General features: G+C 39.6%; 1 protein-coding gene across 4 annotated transcripts in view; it reads right to left on the reverse strand.

Moving 5' to 3' along the window:
- Positions 1–23437, reverse strand: part of LOC116846483 (neuronal calcium sensor 2) — a 219177-nt gene that overhangs the window by 121877 nt on the left and 73863 nt on the right. For 3 of the 4 annotated variants that reach the window (XR_004378504.1, XR_004378505.1, XM_032820364.1), the window contains exon 1: positions 21900–22217. The exons of the other annotated variant lie outside the window; for it this stretch is intronic. Coding sequence is in view for 1 of the 3 variants with exons in the window: in XM_032820364.1 (XP_032676255.1) it covers positions 21900–21951 (52 nt within the window). In the remaining 2 variants the exon portion in view is untranslated. Of the gene's footprint in view, positions 1–21899; positions 22218–23437 lie in introns of those variants that run through there. 4 annotated transcript variants of the gene reach the window in all.

Here is a 23437-nt window from a genome sequence, read left to right on the forward strand (position 1 = left end):
TTTTTTTCAAATCAAAATAGTGCAAAAGCACATGTCGAAAAAACACTTTATCGCGTTCCATTTTTCACAAAGCAAAAGAAATTGTTGTTTAGGAAAATAATTGTGTATGCTGACTGAATGTTATCGAGAAATGTCGAAATTAATCACAAACTACCTGTTTCGTTAGTAATGACTACTAGAACTGTTTGCATTGCCATCTAACATTTGCGGGCGGAAACTAAGTTAAGGTCCTAATATATTTATTATAGTATATACTATAGTATATTTTAGAAAATGTACTATTAAAACATTTGCTATGTTTCTAGCGAAATTTTCTATGCCTCCCCCCCCCCTCTTTCTCTCTACTCTCTCTACTCTCACTTACTCATACACACACATATATTCTCTCTTTCTCTCAGCAAGATATACCTTACCTCCTATTCATAACTTTGTTTTACTTCTTAACCAATTACACTCGATTATTCTTAAAATAAATAACTATAGTTGATCAATATCTTACGGTTTAAGAACTAATGCTGCAATTCTAAGCAGAATCGTAAGTCTCGTAACTTGTTCTCGTAAGATTCGGCAGAAAGCCGACTACTATGAGTAGATTTACAAGACTATGCAATATCATATGTCGTACAATCACTTGTAAATATCGTAAATTACATGAAATCGTAGATATTTACGAGTATTTGTATATTGTATGACATATGATATTGCATAGACTTGTAAATCTATTTATAAGTTCTGACGAATTTTACGAGAACAAGTTATGAGACTTACGATTTTGCTTAGAATTGCAGTATAAAGCAAAGTTGTGTGTGGACATTACTAAAAAAAATATTTTACTAGTCCAGGTAGAATTTTAATTGCAACATCAAAGTAGGACAATATCTATATACGTTATTTTTTTTATTTTCTGTTAGTCCTTTAAATTTGATGGAATTCGCAAGGTTAATGCAGAAATTTCCTGCGGCTCAAGATACTTGAATATATTTTTCAACAAAAGAGAGAGAGAGGGGGACCATAATTAAAATACTAACGTCTTAGTTAACGCCTTAATCTTAGTAACGCCTTAGTAACGTCTTAGTAACGTCTTAGTCACGTCTTAGTAACGCCTTAATTAAAGCGACTTATACGGTGTTTTCAACGAGAATATGAAAGATGATTTTCTCTCTCTTTCTCTTAGCGGAAAAAAAGTTTTTCATAGCAACAATTGTTGTGGGCAACTAACTGCGGTCTGAGAAATGCATTATACGTTCGTTCATCATACTTAGCTTAACCCTTCACGTACCACAGGTTTGCTTACGCGATGTAACCACCAAAGTAAATTGTGTTTGTAAACTTCGTGTTCTGAACCGGTGGCTTTTCGTTGACACACCATCGTATATCGTAAGTAGCGCTACACGAACCAACGTCGCATAGCGGGAGTGAAACTTTACTTAGCTTGGGCGGATTTACCTCGGCATTGCCATTCCGTGACGTTCGCGTATGTGCGGATAATTGTTTCGTATATTTCCCGTCAGTTACTCCTAATATGCCGCTTTAATCGCTCGACAAGCGCCGCGAAAGTCATCGAATTAGCACGCAAAATCCGGCGAATCATGCACGTTTTCGATCACAAAAATCTCGAAAACGAACGGCTCGAAAATGAGATTTTCACGAGGCCGACAGAGGTCAAAATGTCGACGGAACACTTTCAGCCACTTTGACCCGGGAAAGTTGAATGTACACTGAATATTTCCGATGGCGCGCCTTTGGCAAGCACCCGCGTGCAGATTGGAACTACCTCAGCAGGTCAATGAATTTCATTTTGATTATATCGTTCGACAAATGTTATGCTCTAGTTGTTGAAAGTATTCAATTAAAAGAAGAGATGTAATCCGCGTCACTGGAGGGTCAAGCGCGACACAATTCAGAAGGGACAAGTCGAATTCGGGGCACGAACGGATTTCACATTGGATTTAAAACGTACATCTGTTTCCACGAGAGGACACTTGGACGTAGCTTCGCGGATCGACTAGTTAAACAAGAATGCGCGCATTAATATCTCAACGAAATAGGTCACCGCGGGACGACAAGTTCTTTTTTCCTACGTGAAAAATAGTATGTAATAAAATCAGATAAATCCCGCGTACACGTACCGTCGCAATTTACATAAAAAATAGAGAATTGCAGAGAGTCGACTGTACCGCGAAACGCAAAAAAAGACAGAGAGAGAGAAAATTTTTCAACCATTACGTAAAATACCATTTCCGTTATTTGCGCTATATGCAAAATGCACGGTATATTCAGATATGTCGCTCGTATCGACAAAACTATAAGCGAAAATTTAAATGTGATAACTCTCGCGTAGTATTATTTCAAACTATTCGTGGAAATATGAATAATAGCGACATGTCGGCCATTTCAGTAGGAACCGTTCGCCGAACAAATTCCCGACAAATTATTAACGCTCCGATCCGTTCGCGCCCTTCCGCCGCTGCGGAAGTGAAACTACACCTCCGGATACACGGACGCGAGTATAGCATGGAAGCATACGCAAGGATCCTTTTCGAGGAGCTTCTGGAAGATACATTAACGTCAGCACCTTTCGAAAGGAGTTGCCGCGGAATCGCGGGGGAATCGAATTTATTCGCCTGTTCGCGTATTCCAGTCAACAAAAACAGCAAGCAATCTCGGCACGAAGCCCCGGTTGCAAACTGCGCGTTTCTGACGTGGCCGCACGTAACGTGTGTTCCAAGTCGGAGCACCTTCGGGAAATGCGCATTCGAGCCCGAAAGACGTCTTTAGAGCGTGCTCCACGCCCTCGGGAAGCATTGAACGGTTCGACTTGACTCTCGGCTACAAATTCGAGATCGCAACTTCGGATCGCGCAGCCTTTAGATAGGCTGCGATCGCGCATCCCCGCAACGACGTGTTAATCATGTTAATGCGCGATTCCGCCTAAGGGGTCAAAGAAATCATCTCTTGGATATCAAAGGTTGATACGTGAAATATACCTCCACGTGAAGAATATATAGGATTCCTCTCTGAAAAATTCCATTTTCCGGAGGGATTCCTCCGAGGAAATAAATAATACACAATCTCAGGCTACGAAACTACTTTTCAAATCCGTCATCGGATATCAGGTATATTCGCATCCCGCGAGAACGCGAGGCTAACAATAAGCTCAGCTACCCTCTTTCATGTTACATAAAGAAATATCTGCTTGTAAAAATTATATTACACTGAAACGAAGATTCTGTTGTCAACACGAAAAGGGAGCGGCCAAGCTCCCATAAGCTTTTGGCCTTATTTTGTGGCATACGAAATCTTAAGTTATATTTTGATAAAATTGTAACTATTGACAGGTAAATTAAAGATATGTAAACATCAAAATGATGCGCCACATTATTTGGGAAAAAATGATACGTATTCTATCAAAATAAATGGTGAGACACTCTGACATTTATATATCTTTAATCTACTTATGAATAGCTACAATTTTTTTATAAAAAAATAATTTAAGATTTCGAATGCACCAAACAAACATTGGGTTAATATGGAATCGATCAAATGTCTGATGATTGCAACGAAAAAAGTTCAATTGCCACTGTGTGTTTGCTTTCTCACAAATGCATTCTACTTGGCACCAATAAAACACAATGTAATGCCAACTAAATCGTACGTGCCAAATATGTTAGTTCCAAATGCAAAAATAATATTTCCAGTGTGGCGGCTCGTCGAGAGACGTTGATATACGTCGCTCGAGGTGGAAGCCGCAGCCTTGTTCATTCGCGAAATATTAAGGCGACCTGCAAACGAAAGCCAGCAAAAAAAACATACAACAAGCGCTCGTACGCTGTGCAATAATCTTATTTTCAGGCTGACACGTCGCCCGCGAATGGCGGGATATCGTGTAATTTGGCGAGCAATAAAGAGTCTCGCTTGAGAACACGAAACGCGTCCTTGGTGCGGCGAAATATACGTAACGCGTCTCAATTTTTCATCCCCCCAACGAAGCATTACGACGCCGATAAAAGCGCACGCGAAAATGCATGCGACGGTGCAACTCGGTTCGTCGCCGCCGTCAACGCTGGCCCTTTTTTGCGACCTGCCTGCTCGCGCGTTTTGCTCATGTGCCAAAGCGAAATCGAGATGTAGACGAATTAACGATAACGACGCGGGGCTCTATGGCGTGTGACTTTTTGATTTCAATCCTCAGAGCTCTCGACGAGCGACGCCTCGAACGATACAAACGTATTTCCCTCTCCGGTGAATTCCGAATGCAGACATCGTCTCCTCGCCAGCAAAGCCGAGGTTTCTCTTTCCCACGATGTTTGCCGGCAAATTCGCGAACTTGTAATAGCGGCTATATATATCGGTAATTACGAAAAGTTGCGGTTTCATTGAAATCAAGCTCATTGGCATATAATTAACCGAGATAAGCTCGACGTTTTGACGTCCACGGAGCTTAGCTCGTTAAAAACGTCTTAATTTCCGATAACTTCGTAATTATATTTCCGTCAGGATGTTCGCAAAAGGCGGGTCTACACTCGATTTATCAAAGCACACGCTCTTGGAGCTTTAATTCAAGTCTCGCGAAGTAATCTGTATAACTTAACTTTTCTCTTAGCTCGCAACTGAAATATTACTTCGTGGATTTGTTAGAAGAATGCGACGAGCATGTCGCTGCTCATTTCTCAGTCCCATTCAGAGAGAAATAGAGAAAGATAAAGATAGATAGATAGATAGATAAAGAAAGAGAAGAGAAGAGAGAGAGAGAGAAAAAAGAGAGAAAGAAAGAGAGAAAAAAGAGAGAAGAGAGAGAGAGAAAAGCACTAACACACAGCGCGGCGTTTAATGAAAAATAAAACGCTTTAAAAGCTCGGCAATTTTAATGTAGTCCCACTGACATCATTAATAACATCTAAAAATGTTAATTAACATAGCATATATGTATATATGGGAAAAAGAAATTTGGTCAGATTAATCAAGTATCTACACTGAAAAAAGGATTTTATTCTCGAAACAGGAATTCAGCATACAAAACTGAAATTTTGTTAAAAAAGGATCAACCAAATGATTACAACTAAAAAGTTTAATTGTATGTTTTGCTTCCTCATTAATACATCCTACTTGACACAATTAAAAATCATGGTAATGCCAACTTAATTTTGTATGTAATTTGTATTTGTATGTAAATTTTGTTTGAACTAATTGTATGTACCAAATATTTTAGTTCCAAAAATAATTTGTGAAATAATAGTAAAATATGAACGAACTAAAATTCCGACTAAAAATCTCAAAATTTTATTCAAAGTAGCAAGATCCTGGTTATCTAAAAATCTCGCTTGATACCAAAGTCTTATTAGAATTCTAAATAGAATTCTGCTAACTTCAGCCGGAATTCCGGTTCTTTCATATTATTTCACCAGATATTTCAATACTACCAAATTCTTTTTCCGTATAATAAATGCTGAAATGTCCGCAAGACCAAAGCAAAAAATGCCTAAGATTAGTTATGTATTGGTACTTTTACCTTAAGTATCGTTTCGATGAGCGAAACGATATAGACATTGAAAAAATTATTTCCATGCAACTAAAATATTTGCTACGTACCACTTGGTTGGATTGATTATATGTTCCTTACTTGTATCAAGTACATGTATTATCGAGCAAAGCACATATTAAATGTCAACAGCTATTAAATGTCTTAATTGCAAACACCTGACGCTCAACTGATGCCATTTTAACCAAAGTCCAGTGAGCTAAATTTTTAAGGTCCAGTGAGCTAAATTTTCGCCTCGACAACAACAAAATCCTCTTGTCACTACGGATCGATCCGACACAACAAATGAATTATTCATCGCGGAACTCAGCGTATTTGTTGCTGCAGTAAGAAATGCCCGAAACGATTTGCATTGTAACGCTGTTACGCAAACCGCTCTAGTTAAAGGTTTAAATATACTCGTCGAAATGGCGTGCATTACGTACGGCGCATACTTGATTCGCTGTCGTGATCACCGTTGTTGCACGCCGTACACGTTGCGGATAACGAAATATATTGTAAGGTATGAGAGACCTTTACGTTCCCCTTTTCTATCCCATTGGTCGTACAAGTAATCCCGGAATTTCTCCGATTATAATTGACGATATACGTCCCGATAAAAGGAGAATAAAGTGACACTGAAATTTCATCGTGCTTCGATTTGGCCGCCCTCGCCAAACGTGACTCGTTAAAACGGCTCGCGCGTAATTCGCGCATTCGCGGATATCGTAAACGTACGTGCAGTTTTCTCAGCGCGCAGCACTGGAACCGGAATCCGATTGACGTGCACTTCGAACGGCCGCGTTATTGAATTTTAATAATGCGCAAGATCACGTGGATCATTCGCCTCGTACGCTTTTCCACGACAGAATATCGTCCAGAGAGAGCACGCGAATAAATTCCGCATATGCACTTTAATCGTGGCCGCAAAGCAACGCTGTAACAAAACATCGCACACTGCTCCGCTCTGTGACCTTTCGCATTTTTCAATCTCAAAATGAAATCCGCAGATTTATCTGTGCTACACCAGCGCCGAACGCAACGGCGCGTATTTCGCGTTACAATGTTTTACAAGAATTTCGATCGCTGACTAACGTGGTCGCGACGACACGCAGTACAAAAGTTCAACTCGACGGACGGAAAACTGTGCGTTCCCAAATCGCGATTTTAAATGTAACACAATGTTTAATTGTGCGCAACTGTTTCACACGTGTCGCGTTCTGCATGACGATCATGTAATTGTTTCCCAAAAGTGAAAGCGTAGAAAGTTTCACGTGAACTTGACGACTTTACTTTAACGATCACGTAGCTTTTCTTACAATGGAAATGTGACAATTCTTACGTCTTTTCAACTTTCCACGAGTTCACGTCAAGGGAAAAGATGCATGATTGATAATCTACACACCCTTCTCTGTCCCGCTGAAAGACCGACTTACTACGTCGCGTACATCTTTGGCATCATTTCATCTTTCTCTTTCTCTCTGATTATTACCCGAAAAAAGTTTTTCTTTCTTATGTTGTAAAACCAAAGGAATTATTGTCCCATAAATAAAGTAGAAATGATCATCGCATTCCTCATTCCTAACTACGGCTGACAAACGGCTGATTCTATCGTTACTTAAGTGAGTCGATGGTGCTTACAAGCGTAAGAAACGCCGACTCAACACGCTCCGATAAGTGCCAGTCGCATGCACACAGAAACGAAGAGATTACTTCCAAACGTACTCACAATACGTCCTGACGATCGCACGTCGCTATTTTCGACACTCCTGATACTTATTTTCACGCGAGGCTCACTGTCGACATACAAATGACACGTGAAACGCGGAGCGACGTTGATCGATGTGTTCATGGCGGCTGTTCGGCGCGAAAAAACCGAAGATGGCGCGCAATTGATCGCGTACGCCGAAAACGTGCTCACCGCAGAGTGAACGATAGCGCCCTCTGCTCTCGTGGATGCGCTACCATTCGATAGATCAATTGATACGATAGATCTCGATAGATATAAAACTTTCGACCGGCCACTTTCTAAAGTACAATTAGAATTACAATTAGAATTACAATTAAAAGTACAATTAGAATTTTTCAAATGCTACATTTCTATAATTATATTAATGATTCAGTCATAAGTATAATACTGCAATCAGCAAAATCTCGCTGAAAGTTAATAGTAAAAACTGGGCATGGAAAAACAGCATAGCGTATAGTATAAATGTGTTCACTGAGAGAAAAAAAATATCTGAGAAATCAAAGATATTTATTCAAAAATATTTAAAATGTCATCTTCGCGTTTCACGCTTTTTTCTCTCCTGTCAACTAATTTCTAATTTCCTGCTGGATTTTCTCGATGCCCGTTGCATCCGTAAAATAATTACTAATAACATTTACTTCTTTAATATAATATTACTTTAATATAATATTTATAATAATACTTTAATATAATATTTAATAAAATATAATTTAATATATAATATAATATTGTTCAAATAAGAAAATATATACTTTCTTAAAATTATTGCTTTTCATGAAAGCTATTGTTTATTCTATTTAAATGAAAGAATTTAAATTTAAGTAAATATGCTATTAGCATCTACCGAATAAATAATCTTTATTTTTCAAATATCTGTTTTCAAAATCAATTTTCGACAAAAGATTTTTGAAGCAACGAAATGCAGCTTTCACAAGGAAATATGTTTCCTTCTTTTGGCGCAGCCTGTAAAATTCACATACGTGATTTTCGTGCGTCAACGCTGTCGTTAAACTCGCGTGTCGATTTAAAATCACGGATAACGTAAGTACAGCCCAAGAGCCTTGGCGCGCATGAAGAAATTAAGATGATCGCGGCGGATAATGATGCGGGTGTTTCGCGAGCTAAAAGGACCCGTTGGATCACGTGTTTCGAGGCAGGCGCGAAGCGAGAAACGCTTATTCTGCATCTTCAACTTCGCGAAGGAACGACTTCGAACGTGTGCAGCTACGTGCATGTCACGGATAATATATCCGCGACAAGCACACTCGTCCGGCCGTTTCTTATCCAGACATCGCTGCCTGGCACGATGTATTATAATACGGCTCGTTTGCCTTTGCAAATTTTCGAATCGCTTTCCAAAACGCCCACCACGTGTAAAAGGAATGTCACGTATAGAGAACTATTTGTTATCCCGCGTGTCTGTTGACGTTATCTTATTTTTATTTCCACATCTAATTTCTCCGCCGCGTCTCTATCCTGTGAATATCGTAACCCGCGACGATAAATCGTGACCTATCTTTTTGATCCACGAGAATCTTTTATCGTTCTCCTCCCCCTCCCCCCTGTGCATCCTCGCACGACGTCGTTGTGCGAAATGTCCGACATGCGATGAATAACGACATGCGACATGCGCCACGGTGAAACCCATGAACTCTGCTCTGTGATCAACGATAAACGCCACGTTCAAACATTCCGTTTGAGTGTGTGTATGTGTGAGTGTATGTGTATGTGTGTGTGTGTACGACTGGAAAGTCAAACAATTTCACGAGTGACTTCGTCATTTCGTTGAAACGTTGTTCGAGCCCGACAATGAGAGGGAATCCGGCCCTTGAACACCGTGATTCGCCAGAGAATAAAGGCGACCTAGCTCGTGCAATGTGTCGCGCAACGTGTCAAAATGGATACGATCGATGCGCGATCTCTCGCAGCGAAAATCTACGTGCGAAGAAACCCGCGCTAGACACGCCATGCTGCTGCCATGTTGAATTTCGTTATAACAATAATATAATTTATACTGAAAAAAAGGGTTCTGTTGTCGAAATGAAAATTTCATACCGAAAATTTAGTTAATCCCTTAGCTGTTGTGCGAAAAAAATGCTCGTAGGCCAAAAGCGCTTTTGACGAAAGAGTTAATAAAATGTCAAGAGTGTTTCACGCTTTTCTCTTTCCTGCCGATTAGCGTTTTATCGATACATCCGTAAATAGTGGCCCATTTTTTGCACCCATTAACAAAATTACGCATTTATTTCGCGTGTATATTCGACATATATCGAGGAAGGCTCCGCCCTTTGTATTTGCACCAGCTGATTTTTTAATAGGCCGCAATCGTTGTGTTAGCCCTTATCGAGAATTCCGCTTTTAAATCCGGAATTAAAACGCACGGCAAACGGCTCTTCCGCAACGCACGCGTTGTGCATCGCGTGTCGGAATCCTTTCGCGATATACGACTATAAATTAAAACCTTCGATTCTATTGATGTCGCGCAGCATGCAAACCAGCCAAAATTGAATCGAACCACATGTCGTAAGATAAATCATTGCGAGTGTATGTGGATTTGTGTGTGTGAATGCGTGCGGTCGCGATTTAATTTGTTTCTTCATCATCCTGTTCGAGCAATATCGGAACATACCTTCTGTATAAAAAGTACCGGGAATCGTTAAAAAAAACACAGAATATTTTATTTATTCATCAAAATTTATTTTGTCGCCTTCAAAGTAATCCCCATCGTTTGCAATGCACATGTGAAAACGGCGAAACCAATCTTCCATGCATTTCTGGTAGGCCGATTCTGGTATGGCCTTCAGGACCCGCTGCGAATTCCTTTTGATGTCATCAATCGATGAAAAACGAGTACCACGGAGTGGCAATTTCAGTTTCGGGAAAAGAAAGAAGTCGCACGGTGCCAAATCAGGCGAATACGGTGGATGGTCGACAGAATTGACCGAGTTTTTGGCCTTGTAATCGGCCACAATCGTGGCTCTGTGCGCTGGCGCATTGTCATCGTGTAAAATCCACGAATTGTCTCGCCACAATTCGGGCCTTTTTCGCCGGATATCAGTGCGTCGGCACACGAAATTTCGTTTGCAACACAAAATTTGAGGCACACTCTTTGTTCGACTATTTTTTCCATGGTAAAATTCGCAGAGCAACACTGAGGTAGACTTGTTTGGACAGCTGCCATAAACAAACTAGTTGACTGATCGAGCTCAAGCTCCGGTTGGTAATGAAGGAAGGTAGTGCCAATCTAAAAAAAAAAACTTTTTACCGCTACCTCTTCCGCGGTTCATTTAAATGACAATTTCCCGGTACTTTTTATACAGAAGGTATAAATGTCATACGAAGGAAATATCGTAAACATTATGTTAAAGCATTATGTTAAAATTATATTTCTTTATATGTTTTTTTACAAAACTAAGTTATATTAAACATGTAATACAAATTAGTATAGAAATAATAAATTTGAAAATCTATACTTAATATACGATATAAAATAAATTCATAATTATATTCATAATTTATATTTATATTACAGGAAAGAGAAAAACGTACACAACATTTGTAAGCAAATATATAATGATTTCAAACATAATGCTGTATGGTTCAGGACTGTAAAAATTTGTTGTAATTTTTACTTTTACTTTTTACAATATTTACAATACAAATAATACAACTTTTACTACTTTTTCCATAAAAAAATATTGTAGTAGTTTTTATAGAAAAGACTGTCATGTTCAAGCAGGATATTCAGAATGAAACATGGCTTTTATCCTTTCTTTGTCTTCCTATCTGCTTCTCTTTTCCTTCCTCTTTCTCTATCCCTTTTCCTCGTTTCTCGTTTACCGAATACGTTATAGCAAATAAATGAGAATCAAAACTAGGAAACTGCATTCCGCGTTAATCCTCTTAGTGTTAAGCTACATGTTACAGGCATTCCGAGCTAAGCATGCACACAGTTTCTATTTACGTAGGAGTAACATTCGGTCAGTGCGCAATTGAATTCATGAGTCGTCATTATTTCACAGTGCTATTATATTGCCAGTTGTTAAAAACAAGAAAAAAAATTAATATTGCTCCCGATTTCGCTCGACCAAAAAGAAAGAGACGAGGCAACAGCTAAACTAACTCCCAGAGAAGAACAGCGTCGCGTCGCCAAATAAAACAAAAGTCAGCCCAATGGCAAAGTCCTTCGACTCTTCTGTCGGATACTATCGAGAGTAAACGCAACTTGAATATTTCATAAAGCGAGAACAACGTGTGTACCCTTGACTGTCCGCCTGATCCCGCAGCAAAGATGTTGCCGATAAATTTTGCGTCGTCGCGCTCGTTACGGGTCAATTCGTGTGTCTTGGACTGAATCGCATATCTGCCTTTCTCGTCGTTGATTTATACATTTTAGTTGGGACACGTGGCTAGCGAATTTAGCGCGTGATATGTGCGTGTGTGTGTCCCCGCGCGCGCGCGCGATCTCATTGTAAGTTTCTGACGTTTTCATAGCGAACGAATCATCTATCTTGTCTGTATTGAATAACTCCTTTGTTGCTTATGAAGAAGAAAAAAGATTGTCAGAGTCGTAGGAAGGGCGCACGCGGAACAGAGTTATCCATCACCTCCGACTCTGTCGAGTGCGTTTCACCTTATATTTTTTTTTCAAATTCATAAGAGAAAATAGAATACACGTAGGCAGACGGATAGATTGACAAAGAAATGGGGAAAAAGAGAGGCAACTTCGTTAAATTTGCAGCCTTCGTTTACTTCCTGATCCTCATAAATGTTGCAGTGAGTCACACGCGCGTTTGTTTTAATTACTTACCGACGTGCCGAAGAATTTAATTAGATTGCGAATTAATTAAAGGGCACATAGGGTTCAGTTGCGACACGGCACAATGCAACTGTATACCGAACGCGTTTAACTACAGCGCGCGTGTCTAAAAGCACCCTTCGCACGATTTTCCGGCCGGCGCTCGCACAGAGCGCTCTTTGTGTTATCACTTACCGGAGTCTTTAAAAGGATAGTAGACTTTTTTGCTCAGCGCCGTTATCACGGCCATAAATTGGTTAGTCTTCGTCGGCTTGGAATTAATTAAACGAAAGTAACATGACTCTCACGCGAGAGCTACAAATTCGGGTTGACAAGATACGCGCGCACACACCCATAACAGTTGAATTAAAAAACAAATGTATATATACACACACACACACAACGAGAAGGATTAAAGCAGGAAACGCGAAAATATAACGTATCTCAAAATGTTTACCAAGCGTCTACCTGCATTACAAAACATCTGATTCGTAATTCGCGTAGGCTGTATCACTTGCTTTATTTACGGTATTCGGTTGACGCACTTCAACTTTCTACACACTTTCGCGCAGGAAATTAATTCTACCTCAATTTCCTAATTAATTTTGGACAGTATTTACTCGTCAAACCATCAATTTAATTGCCAAAACCGCCGAATTAATTCATCCTAGCGCGTCGCGCGGATTTGCTCCTGTTGCCGAGTCGATCCTCCGCCACGGACTTGCAATGGCGACGAATAGTCAAGCAAATTTCAGTGAAAATTGCTGAAACAGAAGCCGCTCGCTCCGTGGGATTAAGCGGCAAAAGACAATCGCGTTGAAAATATGAAAGGCTTAACGAAAACTCGCTCGATTCCGCGTCCGGAGTTCCCAGTCCGCATCCAGGAACGAATCGATGCGGAAACGGGGCAAACTTTCGAACCTTGGCACGATATAAAGAAGGTCTTGAACTTCCTTTTCCAAAAATAACGTCGGAGAACAGGATGAAGGGGGTAGGTAGAGAGGAAGGCAAGGAGAGAAATTAAGTTTTATCATCTTAGCCGACGTCGCATCGCGTCGCAGAAAGTTTTGACAAACGAGCGCGATTCAAGAAATGCACCCCGGTGTTTATCGCATTTTCGTCATTCCGTAATGCAAATCCTGCCCCGTCACACACACCCACGTAACACGATGTGTTTTCGCGTACCTCCCTCATCATTCGGGACACTTTTAAAGCCTTCGAACTCCTCCTTCAAAATATATACCTAACTAGAAAATTCCGGATGAAGTTAATTTAAACGGTAAAAATTAATTTAAACAGAATTCTGGTAACCTCAATCTCTGAAATTATCTAGCTTATACACATTTCACCAGAGTTTGGCTAATCGGATCAAATTATTTTTTTTGTGTATGCCGCATTTCCTAATGTGTGACATTTATAACAACATGAGTGTGAAACATTTTAAAGTATAAAATAGTTTCAAGCACTTCGATTTAAGTAAATAAATTCTTTAAAACTCTCGATACTTTTTTCTCACCTACTATTCTACTTTTTTTCTTTCTCCGTGTATATTTTATTTCCGACCGAGCGACGGAATAAATGTGCTTGCGCGCGCATCGAGAGAGGTTTCATTAGGACGCTTTATGATATGTTGGAGGTATGTTTATTGATCGGCTCGCGCGGTATATTTGTAAACCGTCGACCATTCGCTGTTTGTTTCGATTTGCTGTTGCGAGTTCATTAAACATAATATCGTCTTGTTTGCATCCGAGAACGTCTGATTGCAATACGAAAAGTAGAGAAAGTGGCCTGTTTATATATCCTTAATTGAACGAGAAGGAGAGAAAGAGAGAGAAAGAAAGGAAGAGAAAGAAGCGGGGAGTGGGAAGAAGGAGGAAGGACGGGGAAGAGAGAGAAAGATAGAAAAAGAGAATGGGAGAGAAGAGAGAAAGAGAGTCGATATAATAATGTTATTATATTAATGCCGAAGAAACGAGATAAATTCGTCGATTTTGGTCGTCGTCGAGCAGTGCCTCCTGAAATTCGGTCACGAATATGCACGTTGTAGGATCGAGCTTGGAATTAACTCCGCGCTCGAGGAAATAAAACAGTCGATAGAATTATCCAAGATAGAGGAACAGCAAGATAAGAATAACTTCTATCGTCAAATTACGAAAGATGTAAAGCCGTCGTGAAGTTCGTACACTACGCTATCGTCGCGTCGCCGTGACGTCATTCCGTACACGCTTAATAATAATGTTAATATTTAAATTGAGTTATATATAATAAAATCCAATATATATAACTGCAGGATTTTCGACGGTCACTTCTGCCACAAATCGGCTTTAGAGCCGCCAGACAGAACTCTTTGTTAATTATGCGTGCATAGAAGAGGCATATCGATTCGCGCATAATATATCATTCATAACGCGGTCGATGAATCAGCCGCTAATGCATAACTGTGCGACTCGATCACGCGGCATCGCGAACTCGTTTACAGCAACTATACATCCAAAAACATATAATCTTATTCTCAACGGAATCCTCTTACACACATGGCCTTAAGAGGATTTTTTAAAACCGAAAGGAAAATATCCTCATACTCAAAAAAAGAACTTTATATTGAGCGAAAAAGTATCTATGAAAGAAAAATATGCGGCGAGCGCTAATGACACTAATATTGATATAAAATATTTTTCAACAATATTTTTCTCATATAAATAAGATAAAATTTTGTTAATAAAATAAAATTTTGCAAATATAAAATTTTTCAAAGGAAAATAGAATATAAAAATTTTGAGTGAAGTAAATATGTTATTTTTACTTTTTATTTTTTAGATATTCTTTCTCTCGATGTAGTTGCAAGGTATTATTTCCTGTGATCCCATATTCTAAGTAAAAACTCTTATCAAAAGACTATTCTAATGACGAGATAGGCTATCAATCAGAAATCTATTAGATTATTCTAACTTGTTTCCTCTTTTTTTTTTTAATTAATATGTTTACTTGAAGCAGAATTCCACTTTACTAGAAAAAAATGTTATTATACGAGTAAACTTTATGCTGTAAATAAAATTCTTCCAACTAAGAACATTCCCCTCTTAGTTTTAGAAAAATCCTCTCGAAGCCAATGCAAGAGAGATTGCGCCCTAAAGATTATATTTTTATAATAATAAAGATTAAAGATTGTATCTTTTTAAGTGTGTAATATTACTTGGTTAATATGTACGCACACAACGGCCCGATTTACTTGTTTTTTAGATTATCATAATGCGAGGTTCGACCCGGATATTAACCGCGAGGACACGATAAACTGTATCGGTAATTTGAATTGCAATATCTAGGAAAAAATAGTGGCTGCTATGATACGGCGTAACGAGCAAGCCGCACGCGACAACACATAGTCGCTCGAAACCCGGGATTATCGATTTTTGCAGCGGCCTGTTATACGTAGACACGAGGTATTACTGAAATCACCACGATACACAGTCTGGTTGCGTTTTAATATCGAACACGTATAAAATACGCCTGGAAAGAAATAATCTGGAAAAACTACAAATGGCCGGAATAGGCATGAGCTCCGTCACGTAAATGTGACGTAAAACCGTCGTTAAAAAACAAATAAACTCTCTTGCGATATTGATGACTTCGATTACGCATTCTACGTGCATTTTCAAGCATTCAGTATTTATAAGGAATGTTACTGCGTGTCCGTGAACACGAACGACGTCTACCGTGTCGCGTGTGATCATTCGCCAATCTTCCTTAGTTAATAATTCAAAATTGTATGTGGTTGTTTGCAACATGGTGGAGAAATTTTGTCCTCAGTTTGTGCATCAGACATTCTGTATTCTACGTTGAAAGTTCAAATATTTGTATTTAAAAACCTAAACAAAAAGAATGTCCAGAGTTAGGTATCCGTGTTATTATTTCGGTACTTCCATTTTTAATCGTGAGTATATGCTTATTCTGATTAAGAGTGTTTATGCGAAAAACAAGTCGACCTGTCGTTACACGCTGTATTTAAACTCGACCACGTATGTCGACGCAAACTTTCCACGCTATGCCAAATATGGCGAAATTTGATAGTAAAATGAGCGTTTGCGTAACCAGTAGCTCTATCTCTGTCGCGAATCGGTCACGCGATTTCGTTCATGATGACGTGGTATCGCACGTCAGCTCGTGCGAAACCGAGGAAAAACGTTCTCATTACGAACCTCATTTGGGCGCGCGTAACGCGGTCTTTCCATAATTCAGCCAGATTGAACGAGAGAGAGAGAGAGAGAGAGAGAGAAGGAGGAAAGGAGAAATGGGGAGAGAGTTAGAGAGAGAGAGAAAGAGAGAAGAGGCGTACAGCCATATTCCCGGCAGCTCGTTAATTCGAGATGTGGAATGCACATCGGCGTACATTATCATAGTTCCACAATATTTGCGAGGCGCGTTCCGTGCACTTACGCCGCATAATTTGATTTATGAAATGAACATACGCTTCTGCGCCGACTATAATTCTCTCCGGCAACCTTTACACCTTTCGCGCCGCTATTATCCGCCTTACTCCATGAGTGCTTTGTCGTTTATAAATTTATTGTCCACATCCCGGTGACGTATCGAACTAACAAATAATCTCGCGCGATGCTTAACGATCTAATTGTGAGAGTCGAGGACGAGGGGAATTCATAATACTGTGGCCGGTGGAAGAAATGAATAATTTTAATTACATGCCGAGTACGTGCGCGCAGACAGACGCGACATGCGAGCAATAAATCTCTTTACGACTTACACCAGATTGAAGCAGAATACATCCCCATCCGCGACAATAAAATAAATCTTCCGTCGTTATTCCACCTGTATTTATTTACTCGAATCATACGAATAAAAAAAAAACAAAATTGAGATTCAGTATAACAATGCAGGAACATTGATTTAAAAGAAAATTAAAGATTTGCTTAAAGAGTTATAGGATCCAGACATGAGTAAAAATTAGGTTAAATTTAAGAAGTTATGAAAAGTTGTAAATTAATAAGTGTATAAAGTTTTTATTATACACACACACACACATATAATGTGTGTGTATCTATTTTAAATATACTTAACAATATCTTGGTATAAAAAAAATTAAATTTTATTGTAAAAGTTAAAACATCATTTCAGTTCTGTTCTGCAAAAGAAAATCATGTTTCAACCATCCTGATTTCAACAAGAGTGGTTTGAAATCAGTATAAATATATTTTTATTTGTTCAAATTATAGTTATCAGTTCATGAAGCGGATTTTGAATAAAAAACATTTCGCAAAATGGCAGTTATAAAAAACCAAATCTAATCTTTTCACTAAAAGAATTTGCAAAGTAAATAAAAAAAAAGTGGCTTTGAAATTTGCAGAAAATCCCTCCGTAAAAACCGATAACTATTACCCTAATAAATAAAAAATGCATGATACTGATTTCAAATCACACTTGTTGAAGCCAGGATATGGTTATCGTTGAAGCATGATTCTTTCGCAGAATTGAAATGTACCCAGTGATGTTAATATTAAGTCATAAAGTCTAATATTTTTATATTTGGATATTGTTAATAGACACATGTATTAAAAAATTCATATTCTTATTAATTTATAACTTTGTACAACTTCCATAATTTTTATTCCTGTCAGATTCCTGTAACCGAGATACACGAGCAAACCATTATTGAGACTCGCGATAATTCTCGCGTAATGGATCGACGATATGTACGAGAACGAGCCGGGCTCGAACAGTCGCTCGTTCCAGGTGTAGAACGTGACGCGCACTTTACGGACGATTGGAGGCACGGCGAGTGCCAAGTAGAGCGGTATAATAAGAGCATAACAAGAGGGAAACGAAGTGGTCTCCCCTCGCCGTCTTGAGAAGTGCCGAGCGTCCGAAGACGAGCGGAATTAACCCACGAGTCTCTGTGCTAGAGAAAAGAAAAATCGAGCTGTTGTACGTTGCGTGTCGACGAGACGATGGACGCGACGCGGTGTCGAAGGTGTGTTCCCTCATCCTATCGGGATTACGTTTTTTCCCCGTCCTCTATCGATTTCCAGAGTGTTCGTGTAGCTCTTATTTTCGCCTCAAAATTCGCGGCCGTTCGCGCGCGCTGATTCGCACCCGCGAAATTATTTTGCTCGTGGTGCAACATCCTGACCTTTCGAATTCCTCTGCCCTCGCAATTTTTGCACGGCGCGTAATTGTGGAGCGGAGGGCTCACTTGGTTATACAAGCCGATGCGACTCTCGCGGAGGACACATTAATTACAGAGCATGTGCGTGCGCCACGGAAATTAGTAATCACGTCTAACCGACTCGTACCGGAGTAATCCCGGATCAGAGGATAGCTCCTTACGGCTGATTGCATTTCCGGAATATCGCGCGGGCGGAATCCTTTTCTCCGGCTCCGCGAGGGAGGAAGAGAGACAGAGAAAGCGAGTGAGGAAGGGAGGAACTCTCTTCCTCACTCTTTCAGAGAGAGAGTGTGGTATAATCATGACGTATCCTGAGAGATGTCGAGCCTTCGCAGGTGTGTTTCGACGTCGCACTCACGGCGACATTAATTATCCACTAATTCCTAATATACCCAGACAGTGAAGGCGCGTCTTACGGCGGAATCTTAAAAGTGTATTGCTCATATCTAAAAAATTTTAAAGAAATTAGAGATTAATCTATTTTGCATCTAAAAGCAATTGTAAAAAATTTGACATTCATTCAGAGTCTGGATCAAAAGTTACTCGGTAACTCTAAGGGCCTGTTTTTTTCAATGATAGTTTAAACTTAGATTTCAACTTAAACTCTGTTAAAAAAAAAATCATTGTTAGAATAGAGTTTAAACTTGAATCCAAGTTTAAACTGCTATTGAAAAACTGACGCTACAGTTAAATCATATGTCTGTCTTTGTCTAATAAAGGAAAAACAATGCGGACGCAATTCGGACGCGTCGCACGCACGACAAACGATCCTCACATCGCGACAACTTCGCATCTCACATGGTGGTCGAAGTAATCGCGACCGTGTCATTGGACGACGATAACGATCCTCTTCCGGTATATCGTCACTGGCACGGTATTTGCACGACTCGATTCTCGTGAAGCAATCCCGAGTTCCCTGATAAAACGCGGACGGCTCGACAAAAACGATACTTTAATTGCGACTTGGCAAATGCCGGGCATGAAGCCAGAGAACGACAGACGATTGTCAAGCTGTCGGGCGTCATGCCGAACACGTAGCTCGATTCAACTTGCGTACTAATCATACGGTGAAACCTAATTCCATCGATACGTCGGTCGTATATGTTAGAGAATGGGTTCATCGTTTATCGCGAATAATCCACTCAACAAGGCGAATTGCCTGTCGCGCCATCGCGTAATTTCTAACGAACTTTCTGCACTCTGTGTACTCGCAACAAAAAATTCGACAAAACATTTTACATTTCTCTAATTTGTATCTGCAATTGCAAGTTACATTTTCAGTTGCCTCTCTTAAGTTACGCTGACCCAAGTGTGTTACTTTTTTAAAGGCATAAGTGTGTAATTTGGCTGAAACTTTCCTTGCGCGGTTTCTTGCGGTTTTAAATTACGCCGTTTAACGCATTTAAGACGTGTAAATGGTAATTCAATACGCTTAAATGACATGGTTTAAAACAGTAAGAAACATGTAGGAAGAGATTCAGTCAGAACTAACACAATTTTGGATTCACAATGTGCTCGCCAAGAATCCTGTGTAATTTTACGTACAGTAAAATCGTTTATGAGATAAACGACGCTAGAAAATTGCTCTGTCATGTGCAGCTTTCGAAAATAAAAGAAAATTTTCCGCGGGGAAAAGAAAAGAGATGTGCTTTAGAAAAATTTATATCGCCGGCGTTTCCTCCAATTAAACGTTTAACCAGGGAACATATCTACCAAGGAACGTTCGCAAGATGCACAGCTGTAACACATTACGCTAACGCGTCAAAGTGGCGTATATGACTGGTGAAGTTTAATCCTTAGAGCGGCGTGTGCGCGCGTGTTCGTGCTCAAGCGACCGAGGGATAATGGGCGAATTAAAAAAGATTACACGCGATTTGCTCTTAATCTAATTTGATGGTAACGGCGAGTTTTCGTGCGACCAACATCTAAATCGATCACACCTGCTTTCACGATCACTGCTGTCAGCGCGTATCTTCTCTTCCTCTCTTTTCTACCTCGAGATGTCGCACGAGACAGACTCCTGCCAAGGAGTTTCAATTCTTACAATAAAAAGCGTTTCATTGGCAATGCGCGTCTCATCGAGTAGAAAAAAAAAAGGAAAGAAATAATCTGGATTCATTCGCGGAGTTCCGCTCTCCAGACATGTTTCCGTACTTTAATCTCATCCGGCGGAACGATTGTGTCAGTCCTGCCTCCCATTCTCATCGTATCCGCGTTTTATTTGCTTCCGTGTCTATTCCGTTTCCAGTTGCGCGAGCGGACCGAGCGACATATCGTCCGAAAACAATGACGGTACTTCAAGCGTCCTCCCCCTTCCGCGAAGCGCACAGGTGCGAACGAGTCATAATTGAACGACGCTGTCGTGCAAGACAATCTCGCTTTGTACAACGCGTGTTTTTAAGCCGATTCAACGTAACTGGAGCACAAGGACATGCTTCGTTCCCCGTGCTTCCTGTAGCGGAAACGCCTCATCGCTCGCGCGTCTCCGGCAAAGAGACTACGAACGTTACTTGCGAAAACAGATCTTTAACCACCTATGTTCTGCGCTACTTCGCGGAACGGGGTGTGCGCTGACAAAGTCAGCTTGCGTCACGAGATAGCTGCTAAAAATCAAAATGCACAGACTGAATCGAAACTGTCGTTGCGTTCGACTTCAACGTCTAACGAGCTCCTCGGTCTCTTTCGGAGACGGCTCTTCGTCGATTAAGACACGTACGGCAGCCGCGATTCTTAAATCGTTAATTACTGACAATGACGAGGATCTCGGGGGATCAAGCTCCGCGGGAGTGTAAACAAATAGAAAAGAAAAATACAGCTCTTCCTCCGTTAATCTCAAATAAAAGTTTACCTAATAGATTTTCCCCGAGACTTTTTCGTTCGGATATTTCACATCGAAAATTACGAAGTTTTAAAGAGAGATTTTCCTCAAGCGGAAGTGTTATACTAAATAGATTGATAAAAAATATTGCGCTCTATGGTGACTCATAGTAAAAATAAATATCTATGGAAAAAATTAAGGATCTTTATTTTTAAAAAACTAATGCGTACATATCGCGAAACGTATAAAGGAGAATATATTTAATGGATTCTCTCTCCAGTTTCGTTGATTCGGTTTAAGAAACGTTTCAGTGCCAAGCGAGACTTATACACAACATCAAGCTTAATTACGATTTGTTTGCACTCGCAAGTTTCGAGTTTAATGCAAATATTTCCACATGTTAGTTCAAATCACGCAAACAAGAGTTTATATCAAGTAAATTTACCGCTACAAAATACATATTTGAGTTGAACGCAGAGAAAGGAGACCTCGAGTCAAAATTTTGGATACATTAATCCTGTAAATTTTATCAAACTTGAAAGACCAGTAATATATAATAATACAGTAATATATAATGCTATGCAATTGTCCCACCTTATAAATTTGTATTTATGCGCTTACTTACTCTTTTCCCTATGCTAAGTCTCAAAGAAAGACTCATTTCAGAATTATTTAATATAGATTGAAGAATAATCGGAAATTCATGAAACTACAATTAGTTGTCAAATGATGACGATGATAAATTACGAATGCCGGCCTAAATTTTGATTTTGGCGTCTCTTTGTTCTCTATAAGTTCGTCAAATGTCCGTTAAAGATAATAAATGATTTCACACACCTTGAAATGTATGATGTATCACTGTCCACATGCTGACGTCTTGTGTCTCCATCTTGACTTTTCAATCTAACATCTTGACTACTCCGGCACTGACACTGACACTCGCGGAAATATGATTAGATCGGAAATGCACGTGTTAGTAAAGAAACAACTTAACGTTGTTAGTGTCAGTCTACAACCTCGCTTGAAGCTTTAAGTCGTAAGCAATTGTCCAAGTAGGAATTTACTACTGGCATCAAAGTGGCCCAGTACCGATTTATGGTAAACGTTACTAGCATAGTAGCAGATGCCAGTACGGGTTTAGTATTGGTGTGATACTGGGATGATAGAAAAGGGCCAGTATCGGAAAACAGTATTGTCACAGTACCGAAAATCAGTACTGTACCAATATAAAAAAAGTATTGATTCCTAGCACTGGGGAAGTATCTATTCTCTAGTACTTAAAGCTTAAAGCGAGATTGTAGATCGATACTTAAATAACGCGATGTCGACAAGAGCCTGTTTAATTACTTGAATGGACGACGAATCAGCCGAAAGGAATGCGAATTATATACCGATACACGTGGCCCGCGCGATACGTGTCGCTCGCCGACTCAAAACGTAATAAACACTCGGGAAAGTACGCGGCGTGCGAGGGTATACTTAACCGCCTTGAAGGTCTGCAATGTTTTGATTGTTGTCATCGTTCGGCGTTCAGTGATAAGCAACGATGTTTGGCGATTTATGGCAGGTAATATGTTTACACTTTTATTGCGGACTATTCAGGTACACTTCGTCGCATTGTATATTTTTTTCCGTAATCGAGCGTTATATTTTGCGTGAAATGTGTAGTAAACTCTTGAAATATTTAATAGGATTCTTGACTACATCGAGTTAATCAATACGTGTTTTTTGCGACTAAATCCGATCTACGCGAGAGAGCTGTGTACTAATAACAAATTTCAGTTTTATACACTTAAACTTGTTATACTTTTATTTATTGTATATATTAAGATAATCAAATATTGAGTAATTCCAAAGTCCTTTGTAAGGACAATCCAACATGGAAAAAATAAAAGGAAGACATAATATAACCATCTGTAGCAAGAAGATACTATAACAGCCTATACAAGATCCTTCCATGTTGGATGGAATTTGCAAAATTAATATGAAAATAAGACTCGAGTCGCAACGTACAAAATTCATAACATCGTTCGCATGAAAGAAAACGATCCAATTTCCGAGGGGAATCGCGTACAGAGCGGTAAGAGGCCATTTAGACTCGTATTAATAGTCGTTATTTGAAATTTCCCACGTGAAATACTTAGGTTTGAATTTAGAGTTAGATCTGAATTTCTCACTTGAATTATTACGTAATACATATGACATTACATTCGTAATCGCGATTCAGCCGAAAGACACATCTAATTCTGAAGTCTGAGTATCTCACATGAAGTAAGTATCAAGTAACGACTATTGATACAGACTTACAGACTGCACGCGTGACATTTTATCGTGCAGCTTCGGGCACGAATTTCGCGCTGGCAGCACAAACAACC

Source organism: Odontomachus brunneus, unplaced genomic scaffold (assembly GCF_010583005.1).
Source record: "Odontomachus brunneus isolate Ranch 3 - 2012 unplaced genomic scaffold, Obru_v1 Obru_scaffold_065, whole genome shotgun sequence".
Taxonomy (NCBI): Eukaryota; Metazoa; Arthropoda; class Insecta; order Hymenoptera; family Formicidae; genus Odontomachus; species Odontomachus brunneus.